The 22,151-nt window shown below is 38.6% G+C and overlaps 1 protein-coding gene across 1 annotated transcript in view; it reads left to right on the top strand.

Moving 5' to 3' along the window:
* The window catches only part of LOC124607430 (protein kinase C-binding protein NELL1-like), a 935,048-nt gene that overhangs the window by 572,351 nt on the left and 340,546 nt on the right, over window positions 1–22,151 (top strand). Inside the window, exon 3 of the mRNA XM_047139757.1 lies at window positions 20,909–21,059. Coding sequence (XP_046995713.1) covers window positions 20,909–21,059 — 151 coding nt within the window. The remainder of the gene's footprint in view (window positions 1–20,908; window positions 21,060–22,151) is intronic.

The raw sequence follows: 22,151 nt of genomic DNA, 5'->3' as shown, positions 1-22,151 counted from the left end.
CATCTATATATTAATCTAAGTGGGCAACCAACTGGTAAATTGTGGGAGAAATATGCTGTACATGTAAACCCGAAGTCCCCAAAGCCAATAACAATACCAGAATTTCTGTCGTATGTTAAATTTGCCATCAGAGACATTTCATTCAATGACATATGCACTAGTTCATCAGTATTTGAGAAATGCTGTACTTTCTGCTTTTAATGTGGAACTTATTGTCACTTAAACCACATTTCATCTGTATGCCTTCTACATACCTCTGTGATGTATGTACTGCTGAAAGCATAAAACATTCTGAAAAATGGTTCAAATGGCTCTGAGCACTATGGGACTTAACATCTGAGGTCATCAGTCCCCTAGAACTTAGAACTACTTAAACCTAACTAACCTAAGGACATCACAGACATCCATGCCAATGGCAGGATTTGATCCTGCGGCCATAGCAGTCGCGCAGTTCCAGACTGAAGTGCCTAGAAACGCTCGGCCACTCCGACCTGCCAAGACATTCTGACAAAACCTTAATGTCTGAATACTGTAATATAACAAATTTCATATTTCCACCTTTCAGCACGTTTCTCCTTCAGTGGCTTGCTAATCTCGCTTAACAATAAGTCTAGGGAACCTTTTTTTGAATATTGGAATCCTATAGTCTTCAAAATTTGTTTGCCCTTCTTCACTTAATTCTCCAGATACAGTTTCTGTTGCTGTCTGTACTTAAAATGAAAGGCACTTTCCTTGTCCTGTAATAGTTTTGTACAAAGTCTAGCGATCTGCGCATTCCAACACTTCACACACGTTTGCAAGAAACGAATAATTGCACTTAATCTAACCACTTCATCGTTAAATCAGGTCTGTGTTGACGATTCAGATGAATCTGGCACTGATATATGGAGAGTTAAACTGGCTGCTTCTGTGCTATAGTTTAACAGCCTTAGACAGATTATCGAATCTCTTCATTGTCAGTTGAGGTGGCTTATTTGGGATGTCAGACAGTGTGGGCTACTGCATTCCGCACGAATTTATTATTGTCTGCATTCATGAACTGGTTTTGTTCGAAGTGTAGCGAACAAAACATTATTATAAAGATAAACATAGTCTTTTTTCGTAAGATTTTCTTGTCTGCTATTCACTAGCCATTTTATGTTCCTAAAACGAAACATTAATCATGAATATGCACGCAGTGTGCAAGTGAATCCTGACGATACAGTTTAGTAATAAGATAGTATACAGGGTGTTACAAAAAGGTACGGCAAAAGTTTCAGGAAACATTCCTCACACACAAAGAAAGAAAATATGTTATGTGGACATGTGTCGGGAAATGCTTACTTTCCATGTTAGAGCTCATTTTATTACTTCTCTTCAAATCACATTAATCATGGAATGGAAACACACAGCAACAGAACGTACCAGCGTGACTTTAAACACTTTGTTGCAGGAAATGTTCAAAATGTCCTCCGTTAGCGAGGCTACATGCATCCACCCTCCATTGCATGTAATCCCTGATGTGCTGATGCAGCCCTGGAGAATGGCGTATTGTATCACAGCCATCCACAATACGAGCACGAAGAGTCTCTACATTTGGTACCGGGGTTGCGTAGACAAGAGCTTTCAAATGCGCCCATAAATGAAAGACAAGAGGGTTGAGGTCAGGAGAGTGTGGAGGCCATGGAATTGGTCCGCCTCTAACAATCCATCGGTCAACGAATCTGTTGTTGAGAAGCATATGAACACTTCGACTGAAATGTGCAGGAGCTCCATCGTGCATGAACCACATGTTGTGTCGTACTTGTAAAGGCACATGTTCTAGCAGCACAGGTTGAGTATCCCGTATGAAATCGTGATAACGTGCTCCATTGAGTGTAGGTGGAAAAACATGGGGCCCAATCAAGACATCACCAACAATGCCTGCCCAAACGTTCACAGAAAATCTGTGTTGATGACGTGATTGCACCATTGCGTGCGGATTCTCGTCAGCCCACACATGTTGATTTTGAAAATTTACAATTTGATCACGTTGGAATGAAGCCTCATCTGTAAAGAGAACATTTGCGCTGAAATGAGGATTGACAAATTGTTGGATGAACTATTCGCAGAAGTGTATCCTTGGAGGTCAATCAGCTGCTGATAGTGCCTGCACACGCTGTACATGGTATGGAAACAACAGGTTCTCCCATAGCACTCTCCATACAGTGATGTGGTCAACGTTACCTTGTACAGCAGCAGCTTCTCTGACATTAGGGTTATCGTCAACTGCATGAAGAATTGACTCGTCCATTGCAGGTGTCCTCGTCGTTCTAGGTCTTCCCCAGTCGCGAGTCATAGGTTGCAATGTTCCGTGCTCCCTAAGACGCCGATCAATTGCTTCGAACGTCTTCCTGTCGGGACACCTTCGTTCTGGAAATCTGTCTCGATACAAACGTACTGCGCCACGGCTATTGCCCCGTGCTAATCCATACATCAAATGGGCATCTGCCAACTCCGCATTTGTAAACATTGCACTGACTGCAAAACCACGTTCGTGATGAACATTAACCTGTTGATGCTACGTACTGATGTGCTTGATGCTAGTACTGTAGAGCAATGAGTCGCATGTCAACACAAGCACCAAAGTCAACATTACCTTCTTTCAATTGGGCCAACTGGCGGTGAATCGAGGAAGTACAGTACATACTGACGAAACTAAAATGAGCTCTAACATGGAAAGTAAGCGTTTCCGGACACATGTCCACATAACATCTTTTCTTTATTTGTGTGTGAGGAATGTTTCCTGAAAGTTTGGTCGTACCTTTTTGTAACACCCTGTACACATCTCAGAGTCCTTAGGAAACCAGATGAGGTGTCTGCTTTTTGTTGTTGCTGCAATTTATTGTGTTACAGACGCTATCTTTTATAAAAGCCATTGTACAAACCAAAATAAACAACTACAATTCGCTTTCGCTTTGATGTTCGCTCCAAACTCACCAGTTTTATTTACTGGCCGCTTGGCACTTAGCTGGTGCAGTTGGCAACAAAATCGAGGCCCAGTGTCGCGACTGTTATGTTAGACTGTGATTCTGTGACATAGGCCTTGTGCACTGCTGAAATTTTGGTGATCTGTGTTGGCTAGACGCACTTACAATTCTTGGTCACTCGTGTCTTTGGGGTTGTGATGTTACATTGTTGTAATTTTGAAGTGCACCATGCATATAATGGAGTGGATCACACACACACACACACTCACACACAGACGTGCGCGCTCGTGCAATATATAGAATGACGCTGCTGCCATATTATTGTACTTACACAGAGATATTTTGGTGACATGCCTTAATTTGTATATACATCACGAGAGGAACTTTGGCTGCGCCCCTTTCAATGATGTACTTTGGCTGAAGCACTTGGTTGAGGCCATATTGCATTTCGCAATCTCGTATTTGGTGTGTTTTATATTATAACCAATTTATATGTTATGTTCTGTAAATAAATGCTGTTCCATAATATTAGCATATTGAGGATCTCTCGAAAAAGTACAATTTATTGATACTGGACGTCAAATAATGAGTTATCAGCGTTTAAAGGTTTCAGTAGCCAGATGACACAAAACAAAGGTACTGATTGCTAATAATCACTGTCGTGTACTGGCTGAGTAGACGAGGGAAGTTGCTATTGTGGAATTTTTGGTTCGCGTTCTGCCGTCCGCAATAATTTTAGTACTCTTACTCAAGTTTCTAACAGCTTCTGTGACTTGTTATTGTCAATGATTTACAAATTAAATATGAAACACGGAAGTTTCTAAGCGCGTCCATTATCTTCGGAAAAAACTACCTCTCATCGTCAGAACAAAAAACATAAATAAGCCTGACACACGTGAGAAAGAATTAAAAGGTGGCTTCGTCTCACTGTCAACCGCATATAAAGTGTAAAAGAAAATTTAGAAGCAAGTTATTTTAGGAGACTTCTTTTCCAAACAAGAACATCTTCGAATTAAGCGCATATGTGTACGAAATGTATTCTCATAATGGTGCAGGCGTATTTCTGCTGGTGTTTTTTCTAGTTGTTTCAGTTACTTTCAAGAGGAAAGGAAGAATTTTACTTTCCTGGCAATGACTTGTAATTTTTCGCGCATATTAAAACATTTCTCACACAACCATCACATTTATTTAGCAGTGGGGGAAATCTGCTTAAATAATTTCTGTAATATCTTTACGTAAATAACTTATATGTAGTTCGCTGGTTCTCGGTTTCAAAGAAAGATATTCTTACTACATACAGCTATGTAAAGAACGAGTATGAAGTTGGTAGAAGGTCACTTTCAAAGAAAGAAAAGACAGCAATGGTTCCCAGTTTTGCAATGAATGAACCAGCAGAAGATATAAAGAGCTTATGCTTTAATTCTTCTGCTAGAATGGCTGAGCCGTCACGACGATACCTTGACAAAAGAGTCATCTATCGATGCCTTCAAGAAAACCAAAGTATATCTTTGAAAGAGTGCAAGCGTTCCGGTGCGGACTACTTAACTGCCCAAATGAGCAGGCATAGAAAAGAGAAACATAAGTTGGAAATCCCTTGGTTTGCAAATGCTCTGGAGACGGCGCTGAATTGAAATGATGACAGGGCACTGCCTTAACTAAACCTAAACAGAATTGCAACACTCCCCCTGGGTGCAGATCATACACAGTGTAATCACAAGTTTCGGACACCTGGCTGAAAATGACTTACAAGTTCGTGGCGCTCTCTATCGGTAATGCTGGAATTCAGTATGATGTTGGTCCACCCGTTGCCTTGATGTCAGCATCCACTCCCGCAGGCATATGTTTCAATGAGATGCTGGAAGTTTTCTTGGGGAATGGCAGCCCATTCTTCGCATGGTGCTGCACTGAGGTGAGGTATCGATACAGGTCGGTGAGGCCTGGCATGAAGTTGGCGTTCTGAAACATCACAAAGGTGTTCTATAGGATTCAGGTCAGGACTCTGTGCAGGCCAGTCCATTATAGGGATGTTATTGTCGTGTAACCACTCCGACACATGCTATGCATTATGAACAGGTTCTCGATCATGTGGAAAGATGTAATCGCCATCCCCGAATTGGTCTTCAACTGTGGGAAGCAAGAAGGTGCTTAAAACATCAATGTAGGCCCGTGCTCTAATAGTGCCACACAAAATAACAAGCGGTGCAAGCCTCCTCCATGGAAAACACGAATACACCATAATACCACCACGTCCGAATTTTACTGTTGTCACTACACACGCAGGCAGATGACGTTCACCAGGAATTTGCCATACCCACACCCTGCCATTGGATAGCCACACTGTGTACCGTAATTCGTCGCTCCACACACCATTTTTCCACCGTTCAGCCATCCAATGTTCATGCTCCTCACACCAAGCGAGGCATTTTTTGGCATTTACTGGTATGATGTGTGGCTTATGAGCAGCTGCTCGACTATGAAATCCAAGTTTTCTCACCTCCCGCCTAGCTGTCATAGTACTTGTGGTGGATCTTGATGCAGTTTGGAATTTGTGTGTGATGGTCTGGATAGATGTCTGCCTATTACACATTACGACCCTCTTCAACTGTCAGCGGTCACTGTCGTTATACAGACAAGGTCGGCCTGTACACTATTGTGCTGCACATGTCCCTTCACGTTTCCACTTCACTATCACATCAGAAACAGTGGACCCAGGGATATTTAGGAGTGTGGAAATCTCACTTACAGATGCTGACACAAGTGACACCTAATCACCTGACCGCGTTCGAAGTCCATGAGTTCCACGGAGCGCTCCATTCTGCTTTCTTACAATGTCTAATGACTACTGAGGCCACTGATATTAGGCAGTAGGTGGCAGGCACAATTCACCTAATACGAAAAACGTATGTTTTTTTTCTTTTGGGGGGGGTGTCCAGATACTTTCGATCGCATAGTGTATATAGACAGTTCATCCATTCCAAGAATAGTGAATGTTGACAGTTTTTGACATTGATACTGGCAAGGTATTAGACCCAGGGCTTTCAGTACTTCTTTGAATGTTTTAATTTCAAGCTTGAAGTTGAATAACAAATGACAAAAGAAATACTATCTTTGTGTGATACTATTACAGATTAAGAATTTTCTAATTTTTTCCTTCTACTTGTACTGTAAAACCTTACTTCTTGCCAAATTCCATGTCAATGAGAAGTACCCTATAGATCTTAATGGCTGAATTTGCGGGTATCAAATTGTGTGGCATAAATGGTCATATCTTTTGATTGCATTGACTTAGAAGCTTCAGTTTCTTACACCACCAAGGCACAGGTAGATCTCAGTGTATGACAAAAATGTCAATGTAGTACATCTACCCATTCATGAGAAAAAGGGTTTTTAACAGTCAGACAGATTGATGGACAGATGTATGAATGGACAACAAAGTGATGTTATAAGAGTTCCATTTTTACTGATGAGGTATGGAACCCTAAAATTCACATGAATGTAGATCTGGAGAACAAGGAGGACAGTCAACGTCTTATCATGAAAAACACTTTGTAGTGGTGTCATAGAAGAATTTTTTGAGTGTCGTTTTTTCCATTGTCCTGCATGAAATAAATATAGGTCTTTCCTATAGATGATGGTTTTCTAAAATAAGGATGCAGTGTATCATTCACATACCAAAAAGAACTATTGTTTCATGGAAAAAGATTGGTCCAGTAATTCATCTAGCACTAATTGCATACCACACTCCTGTTTGCACATAACATAGAGGATGTTAATGTAATTTATGTACCCTGACAAACGATGGCAAGCTTCATTAGAGAAAAAGAGCATTTCAGTATCAACTTCTCCATCATGCAGATACTGTAACAGACAGCTGCAGTAATGACGTTGAGCAACAGTATCTGAGTTAGATAGTCGATGCACTATCATTATTCTGTATGGTTTCAGTTAGAGTTAGTGAACAGCTCTGTGACAAGTCTGAATTGCTAAACAATTTTTACCCTCTATAGCTCCCTCTAGTACCACGTAAGTTATTTCCTGATGTCTTAACACATATCCTATCATCCTGTCCCTCCTTCTTATCAGTCAGTAAACATTCCTTTCCTTGCCAATTCTGCAGAGAACCTCCCCATGTCTTACCTTATCAGTCCATCCAATTTTCAACATTATGCTGTTGCACAATATCTCAAATGCTTCAATTCTCTACTATTCCAGTTTTTCCACATATATTTTCAGAATTTTCTTCCTCAAATTGAGGCCCATGTTTAATACAAATAGACTTCACTTGGTCAGGAATCCTCTTCTTACCAGTGCTAGTCTGCTGTTTATGTCTTCCTTGCTCCATCCATCATGGGTTATTTTTCTGCCTAGGTTGCATAATTCCTTAACTTCATCTTCTTCACGATCACCAATTCTGGACAGAGTGAGGTGGCACCTGTGTCCAGCCATCGTGATTTAGGATTTCCATGATTTCCCTAAATGACTTCAGGCAAATGAAGGGATGGTTCCTTTGAAAGGGCACAGCCGACTTCCTCCCTTCCCCCCTCTCCCGCAACTTCCCTATCCCGATGGGGCCGATGACGTCGCTGTTTGGTATCATCCCCCAAATCAACCAACCAACCAATTCTGATGTTAAGTCTCTCACTGTTCATATTACTGATAATGTTCATGACTCTCATCTTTCTTTGATTTACTTTCAATCCATATTCAGTACTCATTAGACTGTTTATTCCATTTGAGAGGTCCTATAATTCTTCTTTACTTTCACTGAGGAATCTTATTATTTATATTGTTTCACCTTGAATATTAATCTCACTCTTGACCCTTGGTTTCATTTCCATAATTACTTCTTTGATGAATAGATTGAACAGTAGGGATGAAATACTACATTCCTGTCTTACACCCTTTTTAATTTGAGTGCATCGTGCTTAGTCTTCCGGTCTTTTGGTTCTTGTACATTTTCCATATCACCCATCTTTCCCTATACCTTACCCCTATTTTTCCTCAGAATTTCGAACATCTTGCATCATTTTGCGTTGTCTCTCAATTGACAGATCCCATGAATGTGTCTTGCTTTTTCAGCAGTCTTACTTTCATTATCGACCACAATGTCAGAACTGTCTCTCTGGTACCTTTACCTTTCCTAAAGCCAAACTGGTTTTCATCTAACAGATCTTCAATTTTCTTTTCCATTGTTCTGTATATTATTTTTGTCAGAAATTTGGATGCATGAGCTGTTTAAACTTATTGTACAATATTGCTCATACTTGTCAGCTCTTGCTGTCTCCAGAATTGTGAGGATGATGTTTTTCTGAAAGTCTGATGGTAATTGCCAATGTCGTAAATTCTACACACCAATGTGGATAGTCATTTTGTTGCCAGTTCCTCCAATGATTTTAGAAATTCCAGTGATATATTATCAGTGCATTCTGCCTTATTTGATCTTAAGTCATCCAAAGCTCTTTTAAATTGTGGTTATAATAATAGCTCCCCTATCTGTTCCCTGTTGACTCCTGTTTCTTCTTCTATTATGTCACCAGAGAAGTCCTCCCCCCCTCCTCTCCCCTCATAGAGGCATTCAATGCACTCTTTACACCTATCTGCTATCTCATCTGAATTTAAAAGTGGAATTTTTATTGCTCTCTTGATGCTACTGCCACTGTTGTTAATTTAACTATAGGTTGTTTTGACTTTTCTGTACACTGAGTTAGTCCTTCCAACAGTTGTTTCTATTTTGATATCTTCTCATTTTTCCTGCAGCCATTTCACCTTAGCTTCCCTGAACTTCCTATTTATTTCATTCCTAAGTGATTTGTATTTCTGTATTCTTGAATTTTCCTGAGAATTTTTGTGTTTCCTTCTTTCATTGATCAACAGAAATATCTCTTCTGTTACACATGGTTTCTTTGCAATTACTTTCCTTGTACATAAGTTCTTATTTCCAGCTCCTGTGAGTATTCACTATTACTGGCTGAAATTTGTCGCAGAACTCAATTAGCCCTTTTCCTTTTTCATTCCTGCTACCAAGCCCACATTCTTCCACAGTCCTTTCTTCTCCTTCTTCCACTACAACCGCATTCCAGTACTCCATGGACAATAGATTTTGTTCTCCCTTTACATGCTACATTCTTCATTTAACATCCTCATATAATTTCTCTGACTCTTCATCTTCTACTTGCAGTGTCAGAATGTACACCTGAACTATTGAACTATTTTTGTTGGCATTGATTTGCATTCTGATGATGACAACCCTATCACTGAACTATTCACAGTAATTCACTCTTTGCTCTATGTCCCTATTAATAATGAATCCTACTTCTGTTATACGTTTTCTGCTGCTGTTGATATTACCCTATACTTGTCTTATCAGAAATCTTTGTCTGCTTTCCATTTCACCTCACTGAGTCCCATTATATCCAGATTGAGCCTTAGCATTTCCCTTTTCAGATTTTTGAGCATTACATTTTTTCAATTATAGGCATATGTCCACTGGATACACATTATGTGTTTTCAATGCAGTAGTCTCCATTGCCCTCTGTATGCTCATGCTGTTAATCATTGCTGATTCTTCCACCTTTTATGGACAGTTCCCCAACCTAAGAACAAGGGGATTCTCTTAAGCTCTTTCCACTCCCCTGCCCTCTTTGACATGAGTGTTGGCAGAAAGAGAGAGACTTCTTACGACAAAAGTCTTTGGCTGCCATTGCTGGCTTTTCTTATTCAGTTTAAGCAGTGGTGATGTTTAAATCTAGGACCCACCCAGGACAGTTGGATTAATAGGCAAAGATGCTAATCCAAGGCCACAGGTGCAGCAGAGGCCTTTCATACCTCATCTTATCAATTGCCAGTTAAACTACTGCGTTCACTAGACCTTCTTTTGTCTGACATGGAACTAATCTCTTGAAATTTATTCACTAATCTGTGTATCAAAAAATCCATGGGAGTGCACAAATCAGGAAATTTTCATTTGAATGAAAGCTAACATTCCACAAAAGATTCTGGTTTTGCAAAATTCAACACAAGAAACACTGATTTATTTGCTGTTTATACTACAGTGAATGCAATCTCATCAAAAACTCAAAAGAAAATACCCGTACACTCAAGTTTTACTGTATGAGGACTGGACACATTGACACATGGGCAGGGGAAGCTCGAGACTCAGTGCAGGTGTCATGTGTGAAACACTCAGAGGAAGTGCACTGAGCCGCAGATACAGGGGCAATGTCTGGCTGTGGGATCCCCCAGGTATCATACTGGAAACATCCTTCATGTCCAAGAAATAATTGAGGATATTGGTTGCAAGTGCTACTCTTAGATGAAGAAGTTAGTGCAGGGAAGAAATTTGAAATGGTACACAGCAGCCAATCAAAATAGTGTTATAAACTGAATAGTACATAATACCAGGAACTCTGAATTTAATCAGCCACAAAGTTTACACATAAAAAGTTAACATTGCTGTAACTTCATGGATTCCCAATTGAAGTAGTATATCTGCTGCACTATGCAAGAAATCCACATCCACTGAGATTGAAATTGAAGCTGCATGCAATATTGTTTGGGCAAGACTTGGCATCAGTGGTGGGCATACAATTGTAAATGGATCCTTCTGTTGACCAGCAGACTCACCTCCTGATGTAACAGAAAAAATATAGAGAAAACCTCAGTTTGATTCTACTTAAGTTCCCCACTCATACTATAATCATCAATGGAGACATTATACATCCAACAGTCAATTGGGAAAATTACAGTTTTGTTAGTGGTGGACATGACAAAACATCCAGTGAAACATTACTAAATGCCTCCTAAGTAGCTACTTAGAACAAACAGTTTGGAACCCCATTCATGATGGAAATATGTTAGATCTCACGGCAACAGATAGACATACACTCTTTGAGAATGACTATATTAAAACTGGTATCAGTGACCCTGAGTCAGTTATGACAACAGTGATTACCACAGTGCAAAGGATAACTAAAACAAGTAAGAAGATATATCTGTTCAACAAACTAAATTAAAAAAAAGCACAAGTGTCGTATCTCAATGAGGAACTTGAAACTTTTAACACAGGACATGAGCATGTAGAGGAACTATGGATCAAGTTTAAAAGAATAGTTGATCATACTCTGGATAGATATTTTCCCAGTTAAAACAGTTCACAATGGGAGAGACTCTGCATGGTATACAATCACTGTAGAGAAACTTCAAAATAAAGAGATGTTACCTTAACGGCAGCGAAGGCGGAGAAGATGGGCTTCGGTACGGCGGAGCTGGCGGAAGAGGCAACTTTTCTCTTTGGGTACAAAAAGAGTACAAGTAGCAACTGAACCCCAGAGGGGCGGCTACAGACAGCGTCTAACTCATGGTGAGTGGCTGACTTTAGGCTGGGCATCCTACTGCATATGTGGAAAGTAACGGGAAACTACCACATTACATTCCCAAGCAGTACATGGTATGTCTCTCCATGTGAAAGATTCCGGAGTCGAAACTTCCCCTCATTCAGATCTCCGGGAGCAGAACACATTGAGAGTAGGCATATTTGAAAGGAAGAAAGGAACAGTGAAGGGAGGAAAGATACAGATTGGAACATGGAATATGAGGACACTTCTGCAAGCAGGAAAGCTAGAGAATGCAAAACAGGAGATGAAAAGGAACAGATTAGATGCCCTTGGTTTGTGTGAAATGAGATGGGGAGAGTATGGGGAGATAGAAAGTGGAGATTATAAACTCTTTTACTCAGGGGAAATCAAGAGTGGTGAAAATGGAGTAGGAATATTGATAGGGCAAAAGTTGAAAAATAAGGTAATGAAGGTACAATATATTAATGGAAGACTGATGATGATAAAACTGAAGGGTAGTTCAAAAGATTTAGTATTAATACATGTATATATGCCAACCAGCCAGCACAGAGATGAGGAAGTGGAAGAATATTATGAGAAAATACAAGAACTCATTGAGAAAGAAAATAGAAATGCCTGCATTATCATCATGGGGGACTGGAATGCAGTGGTGGGTGAAGGAAGAGATGAAGATACAATAGGAAAATTTGGATTACGAATAAGAAGGGAGAGAGGTGAACAACTAATTAGTTTCTGTAAAGAAAATCATTAACAGTGGGTAACACATTATTTGAACACCACAAAAGGAGACGTTACACATCGATATCAAATTTGAATAGGGAAAGATATCAGCTGGACTACATCCTGATACAAAAAAGGTTTAGGAACTGTTTGAAGAATGCTAAAGCTTATCCAGGAGCGGATATAAATTCAGACCACAACCTAGTGATGGGAGAAATACAAGTGAAGTTGAAAAAAGTCTGGAGAGGTAAAGCAAAGGGAAGACTAAACATAGAAAGACTCAAAGATTTAGGAAAGGCATCAGATTTGGAGAACAGATTTATGGAAAAATGGCAAAGAGGTAGTGTTGATGAAAGTGTTAATGACAAGTGGATAAAAATGAGGGAAGGACTCATGGACTCTGCCAAAGAAGTACTAGGAATTAGAGTATCCCAATGCACCAGGAAAGAATGGATAACAGAAAACATGTTGAAAAAGATGGAAGAGTGCAGAAAGTGGAAAAGTGTAGAAATTGAAGAAGGCAAAAAGAGGTACAGGGAACTGAATAACGAATTAAGAAGAGAAACTGAAGAAGCATGGATGAAACAGAAATGTAACGAATTAGAGAAAATGGAGAGAGAGGGAAAGTATGAAATGATGTATAGACTGGCTAGTGAGATAGTTTTTGAACATAAAAGAAAGAGGAATAACATGGAAGTAGAAAAAGCGGATGGTACTCTAGCACAAGAACCACAGGGGGTTTTGAACAGATGGCAAGAATATATTGAATGTCTGTATAAGGAGGATGAAATGCAGAGTGAAATTAAGGTTGAAGAGGAGCAATATGTGCCGGAAGATGGAAAAGGATTTACCATCTTGGAAGCAGAAGTAGAAAAGGCACTGAAGGAGATGAAGAATAGGAAGGCATGTGGAATAGATGATTTGCCAGCAGAACTGTTGAAGAGTCTGGGAAACATGGCAAGAAATGAAATAGTCTACCTCTGTAACGAGATATATGACAAAGGGGAATGGCCTGAGGACTTCACTGCAACAGTTATGATACCAATAGAGAAAAAGAGAAATACTAGAAAATGTGAAGAGCACCGGACCATCAGTCTAATTTCTCATGCAGCTAAAGTCTGGCTGAGAGTGTTGAACAGGAGGTTATATGGCAAGCTAGATAGAGGGATTGCAGAGGAGCAGTTCAGATTTATAAGAGGAAAAGGAACAAGAAATGCTATTGGCCTGCTAAAAACTATAGGGGAAAGATATATGGAAAAGGGTAGAGAAATCTTTGCTGTTTTTATAGATTTAGAAAAGGCTTTTGACAGAGTTCAGTGGAACAAGCTGATGGATATCTTGAAGAGGAAAGGAGTAGATTGGAAAGACAGATGACTGATACAGAATCTATATTTACACCAGAAAGTAAGGATAAGGATTGGAAATGAAATGTCAGAAGGAAGCATCATTGGACGAGGTGTTAGACAAGGTTGTTGCCTTTCCCCACTGCTGTTTAACATATACCTTGAAGAGATTATTGCAAAAAGTTTAGATGGGAAAAGAGGAATATGTATTAGTGGAAAGAGAATAGAATGTATAAGATTTGCAGATGACATGGTATTAGTGGCAGAAAGTGAGCGGACAGTGAATAACATGCTCAAAGATCTGAATGAAGCTTGTGTGGAATATGGGATGCAAATAAACACAACAAAAACAAAGAGTATGGTAATCAGTACAAGATGCAGACTGTCCAATATTAAAATAGGACAATCTACCATTAGCCAAGTAAGTCAATTTAAATATCTCGGAAGCACAATAACTGAAGACTTGAGATGTCACCAGGAGGTGAAAACCCGAATTGCCATAGCGAAGGAGGCATTAAACAGAAAGAGGAGACTGTTATGTGGGAAATTAGAGAAAGGACTAAGGAAAAGGCTTGGCAAATGTTTTGTCTGGAGTGTGGCACTATATGGGGCAGAAACATGGACACTGAGATGAGAGGATGAAAAAAGGTTAGAAGCATTTGAGATGTGGATGTGGAGGGGAATGGAGAGAATAATCTGGATGGAAAGAGTGAGTAATGAAAGAGTATTGGAAAGGCTTGGTGAGAGAAGATGTCTGCTGAAGGTTGTAAGAGAAAGGAAAAAGAACTGGTTGGGACATTCATTGAGAAGGAAGTGCTTGCTAGTAGATGCTTTGGAAGGATTGGTTTGTGGGAGAAGACTGAGAGGAAGAAGGAGATACAAGGTGATAGACAACATAAAGGGAAGAGGAAATTATGCAGACCTGAAGAGGATGGCAGAAGACTGGACAGCCTGGAGAACTACCATGTGAAAACCTGCCTTTAGGCAGAACACTGATGATGACCTTATAATAGATGGAAAACAAAATGTAGGGCTATAGATAGAGAGATGATGAATAAAATGCATCAAGAGAGCAATGTGTAAAGGCTGTTAGTGGCACCAACACAGTCAGTTGTGGTTGAGACAGTTACTGAAACTGAGGGTAGCAAACCAAAAATAGTACTGCTTAAGACCATTTTCAGATGTTTCTTTGCAAAGGAAAACCCAGGAGAGTATCCCCAGTTTAATTCTTGTAACACCGAAAAGATTAATGGAATAAATGCTAGTGTCAGTGGCATTGAGAAATAGCTGAAATCATTAAAATTGAATGAAGCTCAAAGCCCAAATAGACTCCTATCAGATTCTATACTGAATCTGTGGCTGAGTTAGCCCCCCTATTAAATATTATCTAGAATAGACCCCTTGGACAATAAACTGTGCCCAGCAGTTGGAAGAAAGCGCAGGTCACACCCATTTATGAGGACAGTAGAAGTGATACACAAAATTACCATACAATATTTTTGACATCAATTTCTTGTAGAATTTTATAACTTATTCTGAAATCAAACATAATGAGGGATCTCGGACAGAATGACCTCCTTCATGCCAACCAGCATGGATTCCAAAAATATTGATCACATGAAACCAAATTTGTACTTTTATCACAAAAGGTACTGAAGGCTTTAGATCAAAGCAGTCTAGTAGATGCAGTATATCTTGATTTCCAAAAAGTGTTTGACTCTATACTATACATACACTTATTATCAAATCTATGATTGTATGTGGTATCAAATACAATTTTTGACTAGATTGATGACTTTTTGGTTGGGAGGACACAACAAGCTATGTTGGATGGAGAGTCATCAACACTTGTAGAAGTAACTTTAGATGTGCAACAGTGGAATGTGTTGGGACCCTTTCTGTTAATGTTGAATATTAATGACATCGTGGAAAATATTAGTAATAACCTCAGACTCCTTACAGAACAAGCAATTATCTACAATGAAGTTCTGTCTGAAAGAAGCTGCATAAATATTCTGCAGACCTTGATGAGATTTCAAAGTTGTGCAAAGATTGTCAACTTGCTTTAAATGTTCAGAAACGTAAAATTGTGCACCTCACAAAACAAAAAAATGTAGTATCTTATGACTTTAATATCAATGTGCTACAGTTGGAATCAACTAACTCTTACAAGTCCATGGGTGTTACAAATTGCAGGAATATGAAATGGAGTAAGCACAAAGACTGAGTCATGGGTGAAGCATGTGATAGATTTTGGTTTATTGGTAGAACACTAGGAAAAGTGCAATCAATCTACAAGGAAGATTACTTACAAATCACTCATGTGACCTATCCTAGAATATTGCTCAAGTATGTGGGACCCATACCAAATAAGACTAACAGGGGATGTTGGGCGTATACAGAGAAGGTTAGCAGACATGGTCACAGGTTTATTTGACCCATGGTAGAGTGTCACAGGAATGATGAAGAAACTGAACTGGCAGACTCTTCAAGATATATGTAAACTATCTGAAAAAGTTTAGTTACAGTGTTTCAAGAACCAGCTTTAAATGAGGGAAGGTACTACAGTCCCCTACATATCACACCCATGGGTATCATGAGGACAAGATTAGATTGATTACAACATGCATGGAGGCATTCAAACAATTGTTCCTACTGTGCTCCATATATGAATGGAATAGGAAAACCCTAACTGATACAATGGGACATACCCTCTGCCATACACTTCATTGTGGTTTGCAGAGTATGGATGTGAATGTTGATGTAGATCTGAAATTGTTAATGAGTAGCAGGAGGTATTGTTGGGGTGTATGGAATGAGATGTGCATAGCAAGGAAGACAGTGCTCAGCAGCATGCTAGTGTAGGTGCACAAGAGGGTAGGAGAAACAGTAATTTTCTTTTATTTATTTGTTTCATCTCTGCCCATCCCAAAAGTGTATAGCACAACAGCAGAATGTGAATGATCAGCCATTTAGTTTTTAGACTGCAGTATAATCTGAAACAAACATTGAAAGTGAAACACACGAATAGTATTATTAAAACTTATGATTGTGTAGCTCAGATGTCATGCTGTAAATGAAGATGTTGGTACCTGTGCAGATTGAATAGGTGGTAATGTTAGAAGGCTCTGAGCAAGTAGATGAATGGGATACGATTGTTAGAGGCGAACTATGGATTGAAGAATGGAATTCATCAGGAGATAATTCAGAGCAGTAGGATAGTTGAATGGGATCTGACTGTTTGTGGTGGGCATTGTGAGCAGTAAGATTGGGAATGCTGCACCTAGTAGTATAGGAATGAAATTACAGGAGTATGTAGGTGGGGGAAAGAGATTTGTGGAATATCTGATAGATTCATTCAGATGAAATTTCAAATGGGTATCTGTATTGAATTGTTGAAGAATAATGTGCCTCTGAGGGATGCTTATTTTGGATGACAGTTGCAACATAGATACACAGGGAGTTGTCTGGAAGAAGTAGTGTCATGACAGGGTAGATGGAGAGAGTCATATTGTGGCAGTGGTATTCACCTTATTCGTTTGAGTAAATTAGGTGAAGTATGTTAGAGGTATTAAATTGGGGTGGGAATTGAAGGTGGGGACATTGTTTTAGAAGGTGATTAGCTTTTCAATGTTGACAGTTGGGCAGGTTTTTACATTTGTGGTTTATGGTGCCACTGTATGTAAGATGTTCTTAGCCAGAAATTGATACAGCATATACTGTACCTGTGTCTTACATATTTGAGATTGCTGTACACAGTGCATTAGTGCATTTGAAGATACTTATTTGAAACAGATCAACAGATGAAAGTTAGAACACCACTATTCTGCCTCCTATGACAAACTGCAATAAAGATATTACAGTCAGAAGGTGATAACATTTTAAACTGAATTCAGTCCACTTTGTAGTCATTAGTACATTATCTTCTGAAGCTATGAAGCAAAAATGAAATGTATTGCCTTCGGAAACATTGTGTTATGCGACAGCAATAAATGAAAAAACTTTGACAACCTAGTACTCAGCACGTGAAAATACACACTTGTGTGTTTCCTGAGTATCTGAATTGTTTTTATTACAATTATTTAGAAAAAATTTTCTGTCAAAATAAGGTTCTGTTCTTGCAGTCAATGATTATTTTTCTTTGGTTAGTATCCATGCACTGGCAAAAACATAGTATGCATTATAATTGAAAAAAACCACAGCTTTTCATGACATGTAAGTGGATGTTTCTTGGCTATGCTATTGATAAATATGTGATATTTAATAGTCAGTGTATCTTAAAAATGTTTTCCTTTATGCTTGTATCTGTAGAACATGATGGGTTAGGTTTATATAAAGAAATATGTATGCTGCTTTCAAAGTACTGCTAGAAACAGATTAGTGTGGTTTTTCTGAAAGGCCTGGCATCTTTTCAAAAGGTAGGAAGTGGGATGATGCGATGTACTTTGCCCTCACTTTCTTCCTCCATGCAGCTCGTGGATCTCATCTTTTCTTTCTTACTTCCCTCAGTACAATTTTTAGGTTGTGTGCACTCCCTCAGTTATAGTTCTCAGTTTGTTTCCAGACAATGCTGTCATTTTTTGTCTAGTAAAGTCATCAGAAGATCAAAACCAATTGCAAAATGATTTAGAAAAAATATCTGTATGGTGCAAAAATTGGTAATTGACCCTAAATAATGAAAGTGTAAGGTCATCCACATGAATGGTAAAAGGAATCCATTAAACTTAAGTTATGCAATAAATCAGTCAAATCTCGGCCATAAATTAAACAAAGTATCTAGGAATTACAATTATGAAGAACTTAAATTGGAGAGAACTCATAGAAAATGTGGGCAAATGAAAGAATGTGTTTTATTGGTAGAACACTTGGAAAATGTAACAGATCTACTAAAGGGACTGCCTAAACTATGCTTGTCCAATCCTCTTATGGAATACTGCTGAGTCGTCTGGGGTCCTTACCAAATGGGATTAACAGAGTACATTGAAGAAGTTCAGAGAAGAGCAGCACATTTTGTATTATCACAAAATAGGGGAAAGAGTGCCATTGACATGATACAGGGTTTGGGGTGGACATTGTTAAAACAAAGGTGTTTTTTGTAGTGGTGGAATCTTCTCACAAAATTTCAATCACCACCTTTCTTCTCTGAATGTGAAAATATTTTGTTGATGCTGATCTACATAGGGAAAAAGGATCATAATAATAAAATAAGGGAAATCAAAGCTTGCACGGAAAGGTAAAGGTGTTCATTTTTTCTGCGTGATGTTTGAGACTGGAGTAGTAGAGAATTATTGGGAAGATGAAAAATCCTCTGCCAGGCACTTAAGTGTGATTTGCAGAGTATCCATGTAGATGTAGACATTAACATTCTTGTACACTGAAACCATGAAAATTTTATTTAGTTGTGTTTGTTGTATTACAAGCTTCATATTCTGACATAAGTTAAAGACAGTTTATTTTCTTTCAAATGAATTTGAAATTTGTGTGTTTGATTTTCCTTGATCCATAAGAATGTGTAGTGTAAGTAAGTAAATTATTGAAGTTCCCCATATATAATGTGTTCGTATGAAGTAGGAGCTTAAATCTTTTGTTATTTTTCTGTTGTCTTACTTACACAACAGCAGACATCAGCTATACCAATTAAGAGAGCTCTTACAGCAACTTCTATCTTCAACGGTTTGAGTTTTTATGTTGCTGAGAAAAAGAAGATAGATAGCAGAACTGACTATGTCACTTTTGCATTGTTTCTGTAGTTCAAAAACCTGCTGCAGCCACAGAAGCAGCACTTGTTGTGTGCTAAGTCTGTCAGTTGAGGCAGAGTTGTGGTGTTCTAACTTTCATCTGTTCATCTGTTATGGAATCCAACTTAATGTTTATAAGGAGTTTTTGTTATGGCATCATTTGTTTAGATTTAGGTGTAAACAAGAAATTGCGAATTCTTTATGTAAGTTTGAAATAAAGACCATATTTTGCAAAGGGGTAACGTGGTTCCATGTTTTGCAGTAACTTTGGCGCAAACAGTTTTAGGCTGAAGTTTTGTTTATTTTGTTATCTAACGGGACTTATGTTAAAATTTTGTACTCTTTTAAACAAAATTCTTTCACACCATGCTAACAGGTGTTTTCCACATTACTAAATGAACTGATGAAGGACATAAAAAGGACCATGGTCTGCCGGCCACGGTGGTCTAGCGGTTCTAGGCGCACAGTCCAGAACCGCGCGACTGCTACGGTCACAGGTTCGAATCCTGCCTCAGGCATGGATGTGTGTGATGTCCTTAGGTTAGTTAGGTTTAAGTAGTTCTAAGTTCTAGGGGACTGATGACCACAGTAGTTAAGTCCCATAGTGCTCAGAGCCATTTGAACCATTTGACCATGGTCTAAAACTTATGTTCAGTTTCAAAAACTGTTGAATTCTCTCATTAAACACACAAAATCTTCTTGACTGCTTGCAAGTGAGCAAAAATGAAGATGATGTGGTAAAAGAGGCAGTCTCAGAATAGCTAGAGAAGGAAAGATGTGGATATTTAACATACTCATCTGAAGCTAAGTAGCTGTATTACTGGGAGGACATTGTGCAAAGTAAACCAAAACAAAAAATCTTCCTGAACTGAATAATTTTGTGTAATTAGTTTAGATAATATTAAGTTGTGTTATGCTTGTGCAGTGACTGACCTAATAAAAATAAACTAATTAGTAATTTCCTTGTTCACTTTAGTTCTTTAAATTTTAATTATTTACCTCAGGTTTTGGAAGTAAGTTATTCATTGAACTTTAGTAATGATCTGTTAAACATATGATCACCTTTAATTGGTTTAACATGGGATCAGTGCATTTGTAGCTAACCGTGAGGAAATTTGAATATGTGCGACAAAGTCACTGCAAGTAAAGGTAACATTACCTAAATTTCTGAATAATCATTGTGGTATAAGCAGTTTCTAAAATATGATAGAACCACATTGATTCAATCACACATGAGGTGTAGGTCATCATCATCATCATCACCATCATCATCATTATTTATTGCACTTAAACTGGCCATTTAGGCACTTGGCAGGAGACAAAAATATACAAATACATAAACATAAAACATAACAAAATGATCAACACAGCCAATCCATGCATCCTGACGAAATAGAATTGTAACATCACAGAAATTGATTACATATGTTTGCCCATTTACTTCTATTTTGGGCATCCTCAATGATGACTGTTAGATCTGTTTCTTCCAGGGTTACTAAAGTTCTGTTCTTCCAGCTCATTCATAATTGACCTCTTGGACACCTACCATTTGGCTGATGTGCTAACTAATACATGAGGTATAGATCTAAAAAAAAAATATTACACTGCAGTTTATAAGCACCCTGTCAACTAATCAGAGCCACCACATAAAGATGATGGAAAAGTTCACCAGTGTTACCCCAGCTGATGGTAGCTGAAAGAACAATTTGCTGCAATGGTGTCTTGTGTATTTGAAAGATAAGTAATGAAAAAAGTAGTAACTGTCATAAAATAATGACTACCTGCTGTTGTATTGTCCATTTCAGGTGACTACAGGGACCTACGGTTACCTCCTTCCTCTTTCCAACGAGCAGTCGATCTCCTGCGCCACAACACTGAGTTCACCCTAGCAGCATCTCTGCGTCAGGAGGAAGCTAATTCAGGAACTATTATTGCCTTTTCACATGGTTTTAACAGGTTTGATAATTTTGAAATAATGGTATGATTTTTGTTAATGCATAACCTGGCAAAGAAGTGAATGGAGGAGTTATTAAGTATTCCATGTATAATTTACAATAGAATGAATGTTTTTATAATAATTTGATTGTGAAATAAATATCTTATTATATTTATTAGCCACTGTTAATAGTTGTTATCAAGTGCTCTGCATTGCTGAGTTACACTATCATGACCATTGACTAATTACAGAGCATGAGCTATGTGCCACACAGACAGAAGATTGATGAGCAGGAAGTGACTGCTAGGTGCCACAGATTTCTAGACTCATGTTGCTTTTATTGTATTTCATAGCTCCTGAAGGTGCATGCTGGAGGAACCATACAGCAAACATGAAGATTCTCCTGACACTTGTTTGAGATGAGTGTAGGAAATGTGGTGGCAACAGTCATAGTTAGAAATTTTTAGCTATGCAAGCTGATTCATTCTCTTAATGCAAATCCATTTGATTGCATAACATATGAAAGGATGAAATTGTATCCATACTGTTTGGAAATGCCATCCACATGGGTGAATAATCCTAGAGAACATCATAGGAATATTTCCCAGACTATAAAGCTGCCTCTGCCCACAGTTGGTCTTTGACTTTTCATAAGCTGTTTTTCATCATCTATTATCAGATATGGAATTATTTCTCAGCAATCAACAGAGATCTAATTCTAGCTCTGCTGTGCAGATTGAAACTGTTTTCGGTAATAAATTTCCTAAAGCAGAAAATCATTTGTTTCACAGTCATAAAGCCAATAGAGTGTACTCTCATATTATTTTTTGCATACAATTTGCAACTGGCAGAGAGATGCTACACTAATTGGTCAGACAAAAAAATCTACTTGCCAAGTGGCAGCAGAACACACTCATAAAAGAAGATTATTATTAGGCAAGCTTTTGGAGCCAGTGGATCCTTCTTCAGGCAGAAGGGTTGAAGGGAAAGGAACAGGGGTGAAAGAAAATGACTGGAGAGGTCTAGGAAAGGACAGATTTTGGGAAAGTCACCCAGAACTGCAGGTCAGGGAAGACTTACCACACAGGATGAGAAGGAAAGGAAGTCTCTCC

The sequence above is a fragment of the Schistocerca americana genome, chromosome 3 (genome assembly GCF_021461395.2).
Source record: "Schistocerca americana isolate TAMUIC-IGC-003095 chromosome 3, iqSchAmer2.1, whole genome shotgun sequence".
Lineage (NCBI taxonomy): Eukaryota > Metazoa > Arthropoda > Insecta > Orthoptera > Acrididae > Schistocerca > Schistocerca americana.
This window is presented reverse-complemented; position numbering and strand designations above follow the sequence as displayed.